General features: G+C 45.4%; 1 protein-coding gene across 1 annotated transcript in view; it reads right to left on the bottom strand.

Moving 5' to 3' along the window:
* trpm2 (transient receptor potential cation channel, subfamily M, member 2) overlaps positions 1-19801 on the bottom strand; it is a 114542-nt gene that overhangs the window by 50840 nt on the left and 43901 nt on the right. The window contains exons 11-17 of the mRNA XM_055638177.1: positions 19492-19594; positions 17392-17513; positions 12789-13118; positions 9220-9348; positions 6563-6692; positions 4226-4371; positions 2615-2727 (exon numbers count right to left, since the gene is read on the bottom strand). Of these exons, the coding sequence (XP_055494152.1) occupies positions 2615-2727; positions 4226-4371; positions 6563-6692; positions 9220-9348; positions 12789-13118; positions 17392-17513; positions 19492-19594 (1073 nt within the window). The remainder of the gene's footprint in view (positions 1-2614; positions 2728-4225; positions 4372-6562; positions 6693-9219; positions 9349-12788; positions 13119-17391; positions 17514-19491; positions 19595-19801) is intronic.

The following is a 19801-nucleotide window of genomic DNA, read 5'->3' as shown; positions in this document are numbered from 1 at the left end:
TATAGCACGGAAATTGGCACTTCAGCCCAACCTGCCCATGCTGAGCAGGATACCAGGCCCAGGATCTACACTTGTCCCACCTGCCTGCCTTTGGCCCACATCTTTCTCAACCTTTCCTATCCATCCCTCAACCGTTCCTATTGATGTAACTGTCTAAATGTATTATAGATGTTGTTATAGTAGCTGCCTCAGCTACCTCATCTGGTTGCTTGTTCCATGTGCCCACCAGCCTCTGTGAAAAGGTTTGCAATAGAAAAGGGTAATCCTCAGATGTCCCTGGCAGGACCTGATCTTGGGCGCAGATGGGAGGAGGTCGGCATGGGCAGGTGAATGGTGGGAAAGTATAGTCTAGATAGCTGTGGGACCAGTTTTGTAATAGACAGGTTCCTATTTGATCTTCACCCTCTCGTCTTAAACCTTTCGCCTATCTACCCTATCTATTCCCCTCATGATCATACACCTCTATAAGATCACCCCTCATACTCCTGCACTCCATAGAATCGTCCACAGCCAGATTAACCTCTTATTATAGCCCAGGCCCTGAAGTCCTGACAACATCACGAACACACTAACCTGAACCCTCCATGCCCCACACACACACACACACAGCACACAACACTAGGCGCAAGCCCCCCCACACACACTCTAACCCCCCCCCCCACACACACACACTAACCCCCCCACACACACACTAACCCCCCCCCCCACACCACACACACACAACCCCCCCCCACACACACACACTAACCCCCCCACACACACACACACTAACCCCCCCCCCACACACACAAACACTAACCCCCCCCCCACACACACACACACTAACCCCCCCCACACACACACACACACTAACCCCCCCCCACACACACACACACTAACCCCCCCCCCACACACACACTAACCCCCCCCAACACACCACACAATAACCCCCCCACACACACACACACACACTAACCCCCCCCACACACACACACACTAATTGAGTATACACACACTTGTAACCCATCCTGGTTGCCCACACACACACTAACCCCCCCCAGGAGACACACACACACACACTAACCCCCCCCCCACACACACACATGACACTAACCCCCCCCACACACACACTAACCCCCCCCCACACACACACACTATATTTATACCCCACACACACACTAAAGGGATCAGGGGCTACCACACACACACATGGGATACCCCCCCCCACACACACACCACTAACCCCCCCCCACACACACACACGACTAACCCCCCCCCCTACACACACTAACCCCCCCCCACACACACACTAACCCCCCCCCACAGACACACACACACTGGCCCCCCCCCCACACACAACACACACACTAAATTTGTAGGACCCCCACACACACACCACACACTAACCCCACCCCCCAGATTGTACACACACACACACTAACCCCCCCCACACACACACTAAACCCCCCCCCACACACACACTAACCCCCCCCCCCCCACACACATTACAGCACCCACCTGCTGATATTATATTAATATTATTAAATTCGCTCCTTTTACCCCATCGCCTGCCCTATCCACTCACGCATAGCCCCCAACTCGCAGGCACGGCTAGAGAGGGAGGGGGGTAGAGAAAGTGAGGGTAGAGGCACAGAGAGCACAGAAGCACAGAGCGGGACACAGAGGCACAGAAAGGGACACAGAGAGGGACACAGAAGTAAAGAGAGAGACACAGAGAGGGACGCAGAGGACCGAGCCGAGACCGAGCCGAGCCCGCCCGAGACAGGACTGAGCTGGGACGGGACTGAGCTGAGACAGGACGGGACCAAGACCTAGATCTAGACGGGATGGGACCGAGCCGAGATCTCCAGTACAGGACCCGACCTGCACGTTCTTGCTGCGTCTTTTGAATAACAGGGGGGGGAGAGGTCAGGGGTGATGTCACTCGCAGCACGTGGAACTCAACACGGAGCAGAGGCATTGTGACATCATCAGCGAAAGGCAGTCGTTCTTAATTCAAAGTTTTGTCAGATTTTTTAACATTTTCAGTAATAACGAGACATAAAGCATGACATTTTCAGATAAGATGATTTTGGAATCCACGGGAAAAATCTCTACCGGAATATGTAAAAATTCTACCGTTACCGCGTCGTTTTTTCGCGAAGATGTGATTACACACAAACACACACACAAATAAATACACATCCAAGATCAGAGTTTTATGTATAGAGATGATATGACCCGTCTCTATCATTTCCTCTGCCACCCCATTCCACGTACTCATCACATTCTGTGTGGAAAAAGTTACCCATCAGTTTCCCTTTACATTTTTCCCTTCTCACCTTAAATATATGCCCCCTGGCTTTTGACTCTCCTGCCCTGAGAAAAGATGTGCATTCATGATTTTATATACCTGTGTTAGGTCACCCTCAGTCTCCCATTAATATGAAGAAAAGAAGCATCCAGTCAATCCAGCCTATCCAGCAGCATCCTTATGAATCTTTTCTGCATGGTCTCTAGCTTTGTCACATTGATCCACCATCACTCATCATTGAGCTTAGAGTTCCATGCCAGAGAAGAGTGAAGGGCGGAGGTTGGCAGAGCCAAATGAGGGGAAGAGTGACCAGATTCCTACCTGAAAGTGATAAGTTTTGAATAGATGGCAGGCCACAGCATCAAGCAGAGAAGAATCTGCCAAGTATGTGTTTCCACAGAGAGCTCTCCCCACCATATTTTGGTCAGCAAGTCCTGAAAAAGAAGAACAAATAAATTAAATGTGTTAGCATGAAATGGACAAGATTCAAAAGTTACCATGGAGAAGACCACCCTGCTCGTGTGGGGCAGTGGGCTGCAGAGAAGAGGGAATGGTTAGCAAGAGGCAGCACCAACCAAATACCTGCAGCCAAGGAGGTTATCAACAAAAAGGGATATGAACAGTGACACTAGCAAGATGACCAGGGTTGGGGAGTGACAGAGCGAGAGAGAGAGAATGCAAGGGTTACTTGAAATTAGAGAAATCAATATTCATATTGTTGGATTGTAAGCTGCCTAAGAGAAATATGAGGTTCCCTTCCTCCATTTTGTGTGTGGCCTAACTTGCAGAAAGGTCAGTATGAGAATGAGAGTTACAATGTTTGGCAACTGAGACATTGCATAGGCCAAGATGGACTGAGCGTAGTTGCCAGCGAAACGACCGCCCAGTACGCGCTTAGTCTCGCTGATGTATAGGAGTTCACACCGAGAACATGGGATACAGTAGATGAGGTTGGAGTGAACCTCTGCCTAACCTGAAAGAACTGTCAGGCTCCCTGGATGGAGTTGAAGGAGGAGGTATAGGGGCAGGTGGTGCATCACCTGCGGTAGCAGGGGTAAGTCCCTCGGAAGAGGTGGTTAGGGTGGGTAGGAACGAGTTAACCAGGGAGTTGTAGAGGGAATGGTCTCTGTGAAAAGCAGAAAGGGGTGGAGATGGGAAGATGTGGCTAGTGGTGGGATCCCATTGGAGGTGGCAAAAATATCGGCGATTATGATGCGACGGCTGATGGCGTGAAAGGTGAGGACTAGGAGGACCCTGTTTCAACTGGGAGGAGGAGGGGGGAGCAGGAGCAAAGCTGCAGAATACTGAGGAGACACATTTGAGGGACATCGTTTGAGGAATAGAAAAGGGTAATCCTCGTTCCCGAAAGAATGAGGGCACCTCAGATGTCCTGGCATGGAACATCTCATCTTGGGCGCAGATGGAGGAATTGAGAGTAGGGGTTAGGGCAGGTGGCATGGTGGGAAGAAGTATAGTCTAGATAGCTGTGGGAGTCAGTAGGTTTGTAATAGACATCAGTCGATAGTCTATCTCCTGTGATGGAGAAGGTGAGATCAAGAAAGGGGAGGGAGGTCCAATTGAATTTGAGTGCAGGATGGAAATTGATGGTGAAGTTAATGAAGTCCATGTGTTTTGCATGGGTGCAGGGGGTAGCACCGATGCAGTCATCAATGTAGCGGAGATAGAGTTCGGGGATAGGGCCAGCGTACATCTGGAACAACAAATTGGCTTTTGAAAGCTGCTTCAGGACAGGGGAACAAAAATACTACTTGAATTTCACTCAGGGACAGCAGAGCTCTGAATAACATTGTGGTGGAATATTGAGAAATATTGCAAAATAATAGGCCACAAGATTTTGAATTAGTCCTTGGACTTTCACCGTAAACCTCTTCACTAAACTTCATCAACTAAGAAATCACTGGCAAGTCAGACCTGAACTCCTCCATGTGCCATGAACTTCTTGCTCTCAGCTTCCAACGCTAGGCGCAAGCAGGTGGTATTCCCCCAGGATGCAGAAACTCTAACCAGCAGCTTCTGTGCACGTTTGGCATGTTTCCTGTAGCATTCAGTGAAGAGCCCTTTGGTGCAAAAGAGAGGAGAGTAATCATACAAATCACAGCACCATATTCCAATCAAAATGATCATGGCCTTACCTCATGGCAATTAGACAGCAATATAGCCAAATCAGGCGAAACCATGTATTTCCCCATAATGGAGCCATGAATTCTGTAATTGAGTATATTTTGAGATCACTTGTAAAAAATGCATCTCTGGTTGCTACTCTGCCAAGGCCAGTATTTACTGTTCACCTCCAGGAGATGGTCGGTCGATCATTTGCATCACTGGTGTTGATGAGAAAATCATTTTTTACACAGAGAGTGGTGAATCTGTGGAATTCTCTGCCACAGAAGGTAGTTGAAGCCAGTTCATTGGCTATATTTAAGAGGGAGTTAGATGTGGCCCTTGTGGCTAAAGGGATCAGGGGGTATGGAGAGAAGGCAGGGATGGGATACTGAGTTGGATGATCAGGCATGATCATATCGAATGGCGGTGCAGGCTCGAAGGGCCGAATGGCCTACTCCTGCACCTATTTTCTATAACCTTCTGTAGTATACTATTGTGTGAGATGTTATCTGTATAGACAGAACCCACTGGCCTGTCCACATCAACCGTCTTGTTGAACTCTTCAAAAAATTCTCAAATTTGTAGGACAGGATTTCCCATGCACTATTAATGTAGGTCCCTCACTGTCACAAACTTGAGATTATTTAATGGGGATAATGCAATGGCTTCACAGAAAAGAACACAAATAAGTTTGCAGAAATGCCTGGGAACCAAGTGTTTGATGCATGGCAGGAATTAGAAATTAGTGTCAGCAAAAAAAAAGTGCTGGAGAAATGAAGAACACTTAAAATTGATCCAGGGTATGCAACAGTGCTGGAGGCCACAGACAGAAAGTCAGTCTGGGAGCAAGATGGAGAATTAAAGTGCAATAAATGGTAATTTTGTAGCTAGGCAGGATGTGACTAGTGGAGTCGAGAGCCAAATAAGTCAAGAGTTAGTGTGTTTAGTTGTCTTATGCACTAAAATGAAATCCTTGCTTGCTGCAGTTTAATTAACAGATCCATAAATGCAATAACAAAATAAAACACAGATAATATATAACCAAAAATACAAATAAATTAATAACCGTAATACTAGGTAACCACAATAGTGCCAGAATTGACATTCGCAGTCAAACCAATGACAATGTCCAAAGAAGATCCCAGTAGTTGAGGTTAGTGTTGTTGTTTTTGGTTGCTAGAAAGAGGTTTTTCTTGAACCTGGTAGTCACGGATGTCAAACTCCTGTTCCTTCTTCCCAACGGTAGTAGCAAAATGAGAGGATGGCCAGTGTGATGCGGGCCTTTGGTCATATTGGCTGCATCCTATAGATCACTTCCATGATGGGCAGCTCAATACCAGTGATGGACGAGAGTGTCTACCACCCTCTATAGTCTCCTTCATTCCTGGTCTTTTGAGTTGTCGAACTAGTCCATGATGCAAGCAGCCAGTGTGCTCGCTACCTGGACGAGTTCCATAGAGTATTCATTGACAAACCAAATCTCCGCAATCTTCTATGACAGTAGAGGTGTTGACGAGCCTTCTTTGTGGCTGCATCAATGTGCTGGACCCAGGACAAATCTCTTCAGAGGGCGGCATGGTAGCTCAGCGGTAGAGTTGCTGCCTTACAGTGCTTGTAGCGCCGGAGTCCCGGGTTCGATCCCAACTACGGATGTTCTCTGTACGGAGCTTGCACGTTCTCCCCGTGGCTGCGTAGGTTTTCTCTGAGATCTTCAGTTTTCTCCCACACTCCAAAGATGTACAGGTTTGTAGGTTAATTGGTTTGGTATATATGTAATTGTCCCTAGTGTGCGTAGGATCGTGTTAATGTGCGGGAATTGCTGGTCGGTGCAGACTCGATGGGCACTGTATCTCTAAACAAAAATAAGCACGTCCCCGAACTTGAATCCTTTTACCCTTTCCACTGGTGTCCTATTGCTGAAGGCTGCTTCATTGACTCCCCGGTTTATTGTAGAGAGCACGATTGTTGTTCTGCCACCATTCTATCTGATTTTCAATCTCCCTCCTGTACCCTAACTCAACATTACCTGTTATTCATCCACCAACAGTGGTATTGTTGGCAACAATAAAGATAACAAAAGATCCAGAATGGGATAGTAAACCCATGATATTCCTGAACTCAAACACCACTACGAGCCCAACGTACCAACGGCTTGATCCTCGTACTCCTGGGCCAGCTCCTCCATCAACTCAGACAAGTCTGTGTCATTCTCTTCTGAGGATATTTTTTTCAGGATCTTACAGGCAATCAGCGATGCAGCGATACTGTCCATGCCCTATAATACAAAAGTTGTCTAGTCAATGATCAAAATGATGACATCCAATACTGCCAACGCAGGGCAATGTCCAATTACTGTGGCAGATGATGGCATTGAGTCAATTGATAGGGGTCAAACCTCTGGGAGGCTCTGTCAATATATCAGTGTGCAACATGTTCCAGCAACTTCAAGAGCGCTGAGACCAACCCTTGTGTGAAGGTTCGCTACTACACGCTCATAATAATTTGGGAGGAAAATGGGTGTAGAAAGTAGCATTGAAAAGGACAAAACTTCAAAAATGATTTGGAGAGAGATGTAGCATCAACACAAGAAAGGTTCTGAGGGAGAACCAGGTTATCAAAGAGGCAAGATGTTCTCCAACAAGATTAAAGGGCATGTATGTAAACACAGGAATCACCATCAAGGTTGCTGAGCTGCAAATGCAATTAAAAGATAGGCAAAGGGGGAAAGCTCAATTTTATGTAGGAAGGAACAGCAGATGCTGGTTTAAACACAAAATACACACAAAAAGCTGGAGTAACTCAGTGTGACAGGCAGCATTTCTGGAGAGAAGGAATGGGTGATGTTTCGGGTCGAGATCCTTCTTCAGACTAAAAAAAGGTCTCGACCCGAAACATCACCCATTCCTTCTTTCCAGAGATGCTGCCTGACCCACTGAATTTCTCCATCTTTTTGTGTCAAGCTCCCATTTTATAACGGTTCATCATGACTTTTCAATCCTGGTAACCCTGGATCAATCTCAATGGCTTCCCTTACATTTCTGCAGTCTTGTATCATTGATTATTCCCAACTGCTCTCAGCATGCCACGTCTTCCTCATATCCCACATCAATCCAGTCTGCTCCCACTGCCCCAGTCCATTTAGTTTAGTCTATTATTGTCACGTGTACCGAGGTACAGTGAAAAGCTTTTTGTTGCGTGCTATCGATTCAAAGGAAAGACTATTTTATTGATTACAAACAAGGCTTCCACGATGTAGAGATAAAATATAAAGGGTACAACACTTAGTGCAAGTTAAAGTCTGATAAAGGACAATTAAAGGTCTCCAATAAGGTAGATGGGAGGTTGGAACCACTTCTCTATTACTTATTCTGGAAGGAATCCAAGCCGCTGCATTGCACTACAATGAATTATCCTTGGATCAATCCACTGTTTCTCCGGCCCTAATCAAACTGCTACCACTGTCGTGCTGAACAGCTGTATTGCTGGAAAAATCCATACTGCTCTCACTGCACTCCCTAAATTCTTCAATCCATGTTACTCTGAATAGTCGACCTCAACCTGCTTCACTAGAACCGAATGCTCTGACATTGGCCCACTCATTGATGCTTTTATAGACATGTGCTGAGTAAATGCAGAGTGAAATTCCTTTCCTACAAACAGTCCAGTAGAGTATTGCCATACCTGAGCACCATCCTGATTAGCAAATTGTACAGAAATAGCCTACTGATCCCTCGTGGAAGAGGCTATGTTTTGCACCAGTCCACACTCTGGGTATTATGAGCGATGCCCAATCCGGGCCAGTCCCAGGCATCTGCGGGCCTCCAACTATTGTCTTCCTTGGATCGACCTGTGGGTCGACCTATGAACCGATCACCTTTCCTCGCCCTTCCAGCTTTGTTCCCCGGGGGGGCCTCCCGCAGCTGACCTCGAGTGAACTTCTTCTTCGTCTTTCGTGTGGCGTGCACAGCCTAACGTTGTTGACAACTTGTTCTATTTGATCTTCCATTTTGTGCACGTTGAGTTGATTGCATTAGTCGAAACAGGGCGCACCACGTGAAGGTTGCAATCTTCCACCCCACCACAAGTGATCAGTAGGTCAGAACCCAGTTCCCTTTCCTCTCCTACTGTCCACACTCCTTGCAGGTCACATCCGTCGTCATCGCCTGGTCCTTTCTCCTGATCGCGAGCGGGATTCGGCTCGGCAAGCTCCTCTTTTCAGGCGGTCCGCCCCGTTCTCCGAGCAGGGGTTGGTTTGGGGGCTTCCCCTTGAAGGCAGTGATCCGCTGGGTCTTGCGTTTGGTCATGGGGGACCGGCTCGATGGCCACCCCTTGTAGACCCTAGCGTCTGGGAGCTGCTGCCGACACACGGCGCATCCAGCGAGCATTAACCCATCCCCGTATTGCAGCTTCAATCTAAGTTGCTAAACAACCTGCTCCATTACAAGCCCCGTGAACTAGAGCTAATCTCAGTAACTAAAACCATAGCAGACTTTCCTTTTTAAAATAGCTTGCTTGGATCATACTGCCTTTTGTAAGAAATCTGTTGTCTTCCTGTCCAGCCTTTGTATAAGTTCAGACCCATCTATGTGGTTATCTTGTCACTGCCCCTCAGTTCAAGGGCAATTAGGGAATGACAGAAAATGCTTCATAACTAGTTACTGTACACCCATGTCCAGTGAAATAAATAACACTTCTGTTCTCCAAAAGGAGACAAAGACAATTGGTGCAAAAATGGAGGAAGGGCAAGTGAAAATAATGTGAGTGTGGTTGAAGGCTGTGAGTCACCCTTATTACATCCTTACCTGCCTCCAGAAAATAGACGCCATATTCTTGCGTTTCATTAATATTGCCCAAATAAAGAGGTCTCGCTCTGGACTGTCTAGTTGTCCCTCATAGAACTCATCCTGTTGGCGGCGAATGGTTTTCATGTCCTGGGAATAAAACAACAGGGTAGGACATGAGCCAACCCATTATTATCAGCTTCAATTACATCATGTGAGGCACAGACATTGTGTGCTGAAGGGTCTGTTCCTGTGTTGTACTGTTTTATATTCATTATTGGGAGTTTTAGTTTAGTTTAGTTTAGAGATACAGCGCGCGGACACAGGCCCTTCAGCCCACTGAGTCCGTGCTGACCAGCAATCCCCATACTCTAGCACTATCCTACACACTAGGGACAATTCTTTCTCATAATTTTTACTGAAGCCAATTAACCTACGTGTGAGGAAACCGGAGCACCTGGAGAAAACCCACGCGGTCAAGGGGAGATCGTACAAATATTGTACAAACAGCAACTGTGGTCAGGAACGATGCCGGGCCTCGGGTGCTGTAAGGCAGCAACTCTATACCGCTGCACCACCATGCTACCATTCTTATACCGCCATTAAAATCTCAGCAGGAGCAAGGTAAATCAATTGAACACGCCGGTGGAATTGGATGGAAATTGTACCATGCAGAATTCAAGCCTAGCCAAACTGACTTCCAAATAACATGATCAGCTCCCTGTTAGTTCACCAGGTCAGAAGTTGAAAGTCCAATAACAGTTGTTCCAGGTGTTGGACCGTAAGGTGTGTGTTGTGTAATGAGACCCATACACAGGAGTTACAACTCATAATCTTTATTGTAAAGTGGAGGAAACATTATATGTTCTATCACACATCAATAGTCCATGTAAATGGAATGTGCAGCATGCATAACACGTGTGGTGATAGATATAGTAAAGGCGGGCTAAGATGGTTAATCTACACCTTTCCTCTTATTAACTCATAATAAAATAGATATGATAATCAAATGCAAAATATATGTGTCACTGATTACATGTGGTAAGTATAAGTAAGCTGAAGGGAATAGCAGCAAAGACAGTTTAACCATAATCCTGGTGCTTTTGGTTAGGCTTGTAGGTGCGACCTGCACGTGTACGGTACAGTCATGCATTTCCTCCCTTCACCAGAGATGAGATCGGTGGTTGAACAGGAGCAGGCGAATGAAGCAGCATCGCCGGCGACAAAACTGGAGACCTAAGCAGTGGTCGAGGTGGCGTGGTCGTAGGCGAGACGATCAGATCAGTAGTGGCAGGCAACGGTGGTATGATCGGGCCGGGGGCCGTTGGATGGAAGCATGCTTGTGTAGTCGGGATGATACGGAGATGGTGCTGGTTCACTCGTTGATTGCAATAGTTCACTTGTTTGGCACTCCTGCCAGCATGTTCAGCCAGATTGTTTGATTGTGGGCAGTCAAGGCTACTGGTGATATGATGAAAGTCCCAGCGTTTAGCAAAATCTTAGAAGTACTGAGCATGTAATGTTTCCTCCACTTGTGTTACAATGACGATTATGACTTGTGACCCCTGTGTATGGGTCATATTACACAACATGTTAGGCTGTGTGAGTGAGAATTTCATTTTTCAGTCACGGGAAATAAGACAACAAAACACTACAGATTCCTGCCCCTTTCTCCTAAAAAAATATGTCCTTTTGTTTTTGATTCCCCTACCATAGGAAAAAGACAGCACATTCACCCTATTGTTCCACCTTATGACGTTATACACCCCCTAACCTCCTGCGTTCCAAGGAATAACTTACCAGCCTACAAAATCTCTCCGTAGTTCAGCCCCTCAAGGCCAGGCAATATCCTTGTAAATCATCTCTGCACTCTTTCCAACTTAATGACATCCCTTGTCCAACCACAAACACCCTCAACCAGTGTTACACATCTATCAAAGACACCAACTGCTCCCTTCCTCAAACCCACTTTTGAAAAACTGACACTCTGTCTATACTTATACTTCCTGCTTACAAACATAAACTGATACGGGAGGATCAGATATAGAAAGTCATGCATTGCTGGTCTGAGGAAGCAAATTATATCCCTCATGACAGATTTGAGTTGGTGGATTGGTTCACAATCAAGGACCCTGTGGCCACTGCAGTATGTAGGGGAATGCATACCAAAGAAGGCAACATGTGCCTTCTGGGCACACACTACCCAATGGGCAACAATAGATGAGGTTCACTCTCAGGAGGTCCAAGTTTGTAAGGTTCAAGTCAAATAACCTTAAGCGGTACACAAAGTGTATTTACAACCTTTTCAAGCTCATCATGGATGTCAAGAGCAAATTCCAAACCAAACTGTCCATACACAGCGGCATGAATACCTGTAACATCCTATGAGGTTGGTCAATATCGCTGGCAACAATGTGTCGCTCCCCGATGATTCAATCAACTCTACGCTTGCCTTGAACAGAAGGTTGGTGGATGGACGTCACCAGCCTTAGGCAAGCCTACGCCAACAATCGCTGCAGCAACATTCCTTGCAAGTAATGCCCTCAATTACAGGCAAAATCCTGTTGAACTGCATCTCCACTCTTTGGAGTGCTACCTCACCCTTTCAAAAGTGAGGTGACCAGAAATGCATACAATATTCCAAGTGTGGCCTAACTAACAACTTGTACAGGATGTCCCGACTCTTAAACTCATTACCTCTGCCTATGAAGGCAAACATGCTAAATGCCTGATTCTCTTCCCTATATACCCTTGTCGCTATTTCAGAAAGCTATAAATTTGCATTTCAAGGTTCTTCTGTACATCAAATGTATCATATCAATGTCGGGAGGGTCAATGCTACTGAATATTCTTGTTTCTGCTTTACTGCTTCTTTGATTATATCATCAACTTTAAACTGAGCTTGTCATCATGAGAACTGTTCTGGTACTGGATGATATCCTCACTGCCAATAAGTGCCAAGATTGTGCTGACGTTGAATCCCCCAATCATGGAGGTTTCTCCAGAAGTTATGTGCAAAATACTGAAGAGGCCATCAGGTGGAAGAATGGTAGATTTACAGTAGTGAGCTATTATGTGCCCTCATTTAGTTTAGCAGCAGCTTAAAGCAATCAATATATTTTATAAGGCCTTCAGCTTTGCTAACTTCCAAACTGCAAAACAGGCAAGGATATGATGTTCTCCAATGCCATGACAAAGGAGGACTCTTACATTTGGCCATTCATGAACTGAATGTGAACTGTTACGGCTATTGAGTTGAAACTTATTGGATCCCTCCAGGTCTCCTTATTTCACCAATAGCCAACCGGAAGATCTGAGAGTTAGCCAAGAGGCTGATTGAGATCTTGGTGCTTTCAAGACAGTTTTTATCAATCGCAATGCCTTCAGATTCAGATGGGAGCATGGGAGATGGGAGATGCAACATGAAATCGGAGAAATATGCTTTGGATTGACATTGAGTTTAATGGATGCATTCTGTCTGCTGTCCATGACGTGGGATTGTTTGGTGAGACGAGGCTGAGGGAGATTTAATCTGTCCATAACTTATACTACAGCTGCCCAGGGAACTATAAACGTTATGCAATACTTACAAATGATTTCCTGGAGGAGATACTTGGTTGCTTATAGAGTGGCTCCATGAATTCACCTAGCAACTCCTGCAAAAGCACGGAGACGTGGTGAAGAAGGACTTTCTTGTTGGTCTCCATTTTATCACCGATCTGCGGATGCTTCTCACTATCCACCACTTTGCGTAATTTCTTATACAAGGGAGTATGATGTGGGATATTGTTATAAAGTCGGACAAGCATTCTTGGTGAAAGAAATTCATTCAGGTTCACCCCGTATTCCAGGAAGAGTTCGACAAATCCATGTTTATTTCCAACTAGAGCAGCAAACATGGCTTGATAGAGGTGGGACGACTGGAACATAATGGAATGAGAGAATATCAGTTAATGCAAGACTATGGAGTGTTTTCCCTCCTTTGTTACTTCAACAACACATTCCCCATACTCCAGCCTCTTGTGCATTGCCAGTACCAATTGTGCTATCAAATGCCTGAACTGAGCTCCAGAATTTCAGTGGGAATCTAAAAACCTCTCATCCCAAGTTTAAAACTTTCAAATCCTGTGACCAAATCTTCAGTCATTCCTTCTAATATCTCTTTATGTAGCTCAGTGACCCTTTCTAGTCAAAACATCACCTATCCATTTCCTCCAGAGATGCTGATGACCCAGTCAGTTACTCCAGCATAAATTCATAGTCATACAGCATGGAAACAGACCCTTTGGCACTCATGGCCCATGCTGACCTACATTAGTCTCACCTGCCTGCATTTGGCTCATATCCCCCTAAACCTATCCTATTCATGTACCTGTCTGAATGTTTCTTAAACATTGTGATATTACCTGCCTCAATTACCTCCTCCAGCAGTTCATTCCATACACCCTTTGTGTAAAAACTGTCTCAGGTTACTATTAAATCTTCTCTCTTCACATTAAAGCTATGTCCTCTGGTTCTCGATTCCCTTACACTGGGCGAAAGACACCGTGTATTTACCTTACCTGTTCCTCTTAAGATTTTGTATACCTCTATTAGATCACCCCCTCATCCTCGTGCACTCGAAGGAATAAAGCTCACGAGTCCAGGTAATGCCTTGGCAAATCTGTATTCTTTCCAACTTACAGATGCAGTCTCAGACGACTGGAGAGTGGTCAATATTGTTCCTTTGTTGAAGAAAGTAGAGAGAATCCAGGGAACTATAGGCTGCTCAACCTCGTGTCAGTGATAGGGAAACTATTAGAAAATTGGAAATTCTTTGAGATAGGTTTTACTTCCATTTGGAAGAGAATGGGCTGATTGGGGATAGCCAGCGTGGTTTTGTACGTGGCAGGCCGTGTCTCACTCTCTTGATAGAATTGTTTGAGAAGGTGACAAAGGAGATTGATCAAGGTGGTGGATGTTTTATACATTGATTTTAGTAAGGCCTTTGATAAGGCCCCTCATGGTAGACTGATCCAGAAGATGAAGGTGTATGTGGTTCACAATGACTAGGTCGCATGGATTTAGAACTGGCTTATTCATAGAAGACAGAGGATTTTGGTGGAAGGTTGATATTCTGACTGGAGGTCTGTGACCAGTGGAATTCTTCAGGGATCTGTGCTGGGACCTCTGCTGTTTGTGATCTATACATAATAGATGGGTTGGTGAGTAAGTTTGCTGATGACACCAACCTTGGGATAGAAACATAGAAACATAGAAAATAGGTGCAGGAGGAGGCCATTCGGCCCTTCGAGCCATTCATTGTGATCATGACTGATCGTCCCCTATCAATAACCCGTGCCTGCCTTCTCCCCATATCCATCGATTCCACTAGCCCCTAGAGCTCTATCTAACTCTGTCTTAAATCCATCCAGTGATTTGGCCTCCACTGCCCTGTGGCAGGAAATTCCATAAATTCACAACTCTCTGGGTGAAAAAGTTTTTTCTCACCTCAGTCTTAAATGACCTCCCCTTTATTCTAAGACTGTGGCCCCTGGTTCTGGACTCGCCCAACATTGGGAACATTTTTCCTGCATCTAACTTGTCCAGTCCTTTAATAATTTTATATGTTTCTATAAGATATCCCCTCATCCTTCTAAACTCCAGTGAATACAAGCCTAGTCTATTTGATCTTTCCTCATATGACAGTTCCGCCATCCCAGGGATCAACCTCGTGAACCTATGCTGCACTGCCTAAATCACAAGGATGTCCTTCCTCAAATTAGGAGACCAAAACTGAACACAATACTCCAGATGTGGTCTCGCCAGAGCCTTATACAACTGCAGAAGATGAGTTGCAGGCAATGGGGAAAGCTGTCAGAAGGTACAGCGGGATATAAACCAGCTGCAGAAATGAGTGTGAGGTGTTACACTTTGGAAGGTTGAATGTGAGGAGAGAGTATAGTTGATGACCAGACCCTTGATGTGCAGAGATCTTGGAGTCCAAGTTCATAGCTTGCTAAAGGTGGCAGCAGAAGTAGATAAGGTGGTAAAGAAGATGTTGGTACACTTGCCTTCACTGCTAGGGGTATTGAATATAAGAGTCAGGAAGACATGATGTGGCTCTACAGGACATTGCGTAGGCCGCATTTGGAGTATTATGTGTGATTCTGATTTCCCCTTTACAGGAAAGATGTGGAGGCTTTGGAGGATGCAGAGGAGGTTTACCAGAATGGTGCCAGGATTAGCGGATTTCAACTGCAGGGAGTGGTTGGATAGCATTGGATTGTTTTCTCTGGAAAGATTGGATATTGAGGGTTTTATATACTTCCATCATATACTCTATGATGGAAGTATATAAAATTATGAGCCGCATAGATAGGGTAGGCAATCAGAACCTTTTTCATTGATTGTCATCCAAATCGTTATTGTAGATAAGAAACAACATTGGACCCAGGCACCAACTCCTGCAGCACTCCATTGGTGATAGGGTGAATTCCCCATTCAAGATGGCGGACAGCGGGGGTGATGCGCCGTTGTGTATGGCCGCTCCTCCTGCTGTCCGTCCTTTCACCCTTTTTTATTTTTATTTTTAGTCCTGCTCGTATGAAATGTTTATTGGAGGACTTCTTTTATGTGGTGGGTGGGGGTGGGGAAGGGGGAAACTATTTTAACCCCAGTTCTACCTGGTCGGAGATGCGGTTTTTCTCCGAACCGCATCTTCGTCCTCTCTGTGCGGCCTAGTCGAACTGGAGCAGCGCTGAGCGGCGTTTCCTGTGGGGACTGCAGCTTCGACGGCGGTGTAGATGCTGGGACATCTACAAGGAGCGGGCGATGCCTTACCGGGTCGCCTTGCGGTAATCTCCGGGGCACTGTGACCGTCGACAGCACCGCGGAGCCTGGGATCCGAGATCGCCAGTGTCGGGGGTTCGGCCGGCGCGGCCTGTGAACTTTGGTCGTTGCAGTCTTCGCGTCGGGAAGCGGCCGCTTCAGTCCAGGCCGCTGATGGATGTTCACCGACGCCGATGGTCCAGCTTCACGGCAGGAGGGCCTGAAGATACCGGGCTGGCTGAGGAGGCCAGATATAGGCCCCGACCTCGGGTGGACTATGAGGGGGAGAACTGGATATTTTTGGTGCCTTCCCTCACAGTGAATTCTGCTGTGGGGGGACGTTTCATGTTGATTTCTATAGTGTACTGTTTCTGTGTCTTTTTTCTTTTTCTTTTTTTTCTCTTTTTTTGATTTGTATGGATTTATTGCATTGATCTGTTCAATTAATTTAATCAATCTCTGTAAAGCACTTTGGTTCAAATACTGGTTTTGTTGAAAAGTGCTATATAAATAAATATTATTATTATTATTATTATTATTATAGGTTTTCCAATCAGAAAAAAACAACCCTTCTTCCTACCCCCCCCCCCCCCCCCCCCCCCTCCCCATCCCCACCCTGCATCAATCTGAAGAAGGGTTTTGGCCCGAAATGTTGCCTATTTCCTTCACTCCATAGATGCTGCCTTACCCGCTGAGTTTCTCCAGCAATTTTGTCTACCTTCGATTTTCCAGCATCTGCAGTTCCTTCTTTAACAGAAAAACAACCCTATTTAACTAGGGGCGGTAACTAGGGTGCGATGGTAAAGTTGCTACATTACAGCGCCAGAGACCCGGATTCCATCCTGGCTGTCTGTACAGAGTTTGTATGTTCTCTCTGTGACCGCGTGGGTTTTCTCGGGGAGCTCCGGTTTCCTCCCACACTCCAAAGACAGACAGAAATGTAGGTTAATTGTCTTGGCAAAATTGTAAATTTTCCGTAGTGTGTGTAGGATAGCGTTAGTGTGCGGGGATCGCTGGTTGGCGCAGGCTCAGTGGGCCGAAGGGCCTGTTTCTACACAGTATCTCGAAACTAAACTATGCTTTGACTCCTTCCCCAAAGGCAGTTTTTAATCCATTTGGCTAGCTTATCTTGGATTCTGCGCAATCTATTCTTCCAGGTTAGCTTACCAATGCAAATGGTCCTAGTCAAATGATTTTCCTAAGTCCACATGGACAACATCCACTGTCCTTCCCTTCAAAAAACTCCATCAAATGTATTAGATACAATTTCCTGCGCATAATGTAATGCTGACTATCAGTCCATGTCTGTCCAAAATTTCCCCATAATGAAGAAATCTAAAATAAATAAAAATGAGGAGGAACAACTATCAATTCTGAACTCACCTTCCACTGTTTGTCATCAGTAAATATGTGCTGCTTGGCAATATCAAGTCTGTTCCAGGCAATAGCCAGTTGCAGTTGATGGTCCAGGTTCTCTTGCCATTTGTGCCCATGAGAAGTAGAAGCTGGAAATCGGAATTAAAAAAAAAAAAATGTGTTTGACCAATGCATCTCAACAACCTGTCTTACACAAATGGAAGTCAAAGTGTGTCTGCAAATGTTTTACCCCCCACTGTTGAATTTGGACTTGCATTGTTAAATGTTAAACATTCATTTTGGAATTAAGTGGCTCCTTCCTCCATGCTGGAACTATCAGAGGAGGAAAAGTGACAACAATTGGAGGTGACTTTCTATTGAACTTTACATAACAAACTACCCAGCCTTAAAAAAACACGCACTGTATTTCTCACTTGTTCTCGTTATCTGGAACTGTTACTTTCACTCTGTAATCAGACTTCTAAAAGGTCCTTGAAAGTGTGCACCACCAGACTCAGGAACAGCTTCTTCACCTCTGTGATCAGGCTTCTGAACGGTCCTTCCATAAGCTAGGGTACTGGCCGAGTCACCTCCACCCCATTCTGGACATTGGACTTGGTCTCTTCGAACTAATGAGCTACAATGCTGAGAACTATATTCTTCACTCTGGATCTTCCCCTTTGCTCCACCTAATGTACTTTGACTGGATTGTATCTATGTATGTATATCTCATCTGCTTTGATAGCATGCAAAACAAAGCTTTTCACTGTACCCATGTGTACCCACTGTACATGTAACAATAATAAATATAACCCTTTAATATCCATTGAACAGGACAATTTTATCTTGTGGAATTCATATTATATTTTAACTGCTGGATTTGCAACCTAGATTTGCGGTGAAGCTGGGAAAGAGAATCCCACTGTAAAATCCCCACTCTTACTGTGAGCATGAAGTATCCTCAACGCAGCTGTCTCCACAAATTTGTCTTGGTGCAAGGCAAAGCTCACTGTGCTTTACCTATTGTCTACTTTGACGACATTATCCACATTCACAGTCTGGAATGTGCCAGGCAGCAGCATTCACTTGCAGGCATCCAACTACACTGTTTTGGGCAGATCAAGCAGCATCTGTCATCTGATTGAGAATCCTCTAGATTTAGATATCTCTGCCATGGGCATGAAGTTTCTTATCAATTTCTCCAATGCCCCTCATGATTTTGTATACCATTTTCAGGCTTCCCCTCAGTCCCTTCCAGTCCAAATAAAACAGACCCTGCCTACCCAGTCCCTCATCGTAACGGAAACATTCCATCCCACACGATATTTTGGTAAATCATAAGATAGCGGTTGGGTTCCTTATGGTTCAGTTTAGTTTAGTTTAGTTTAGTTTATTGTCACGTGTACCGAGGTACAGTCAAAAGCTTTTGTTGTGTACTATCCAGTCAGCGGAAAGATTAAAATACATGATTACAATTGCACCATCCACAGTGTACAGATATAGGATAACAGAAATAATGTGAATGAAGTTTAGTGCAAGATAAAGTCCAGTAAGATCCGAGTGTCTCCACTGAGATAGATAGTAGCTCAGGACTGCTCTCTAGTTGTTGGTAGGATAGTTCAGTTGCTTGATAACCGCTGGGAAGAAACTGTCCCTCAATCTGGAGCTGTGCCTTTTCACACATTTACAGTATATCTCCTGCCTGATGGGAGAGGGGAGAAGAGAGAGTGACTGGGATGTGACTGGTCCTATATTATGTTGGTGGCCTTGCCGAGGCAGCGTGAGGTATAAATGGAGTCAATGGAAGGGATATTTGTCTGTGCGATTCTCTGTGTGTTCACAATACTCTGCAATATCTTGCGGTCTTGGATGGAGTTGTTCCCAATAACATGTTTTCTACGGCACACCTGCAAAGGTTGTGAGAGCTGTCGAGGACATGCTGAACTTCCTAAGCCATCTAAGGAAGTAGAGGCGTTGGTGTGCTTTCTCAATATGGGTGCTCCAGGAGAAGTTGTTGGCGATACTATTGAATACAGATCTCAGAGCAAAATGTGCAACATGAATCAAATGGACCATTCAGTGCATTACTCTTTTCAATTAACCCAGCTGAAGCCCAAGTGTACCCACCTTTCAATAAGGCCTGCAGAATGGCAACATCCAGATCATTATTCCTTGATGTATCTGGCCGGAAAACAGTCAGAAGTTCCCGCATCCTGATGATGTCTTGGATCTGAAGAATGAGGGAGAAAATGTAATGAACTCCTACACTTATCTGATCAGAGAGGAGGACTCAAGAGCTTGTACAGGTGGCAAATGTGGGAAAGTCCAGCAAGACTCAGAATAAGAGTGAAAGAGACGACGGGAATCAAGTGCCAGTGTTTTACATATGTATGAACAAGGAACTGCTTATAAGCTGGATACGTAGAAAAGGAACATA

The sequence above is a fragment of the Leucoraja erinacea genome, chromosome 7 (genome assembly GCF_028641065.1).
Source record: "Leucoraja erinacea ecotype New England chromosome 7, Leri_hhj_1, whole genome shotgun sequence".
NCBI lineage: Eukaryota > Metazoa > Chordata > Chondrichthyes > Rajiformes > Rajidae > Leucoraja > Leucoraja erinaceus.
The sequence above is the reverse complement of the archived record's forward strand: the minus strand, read 5'-3'. Positions and strand labels throughout refer to the sequence as shown.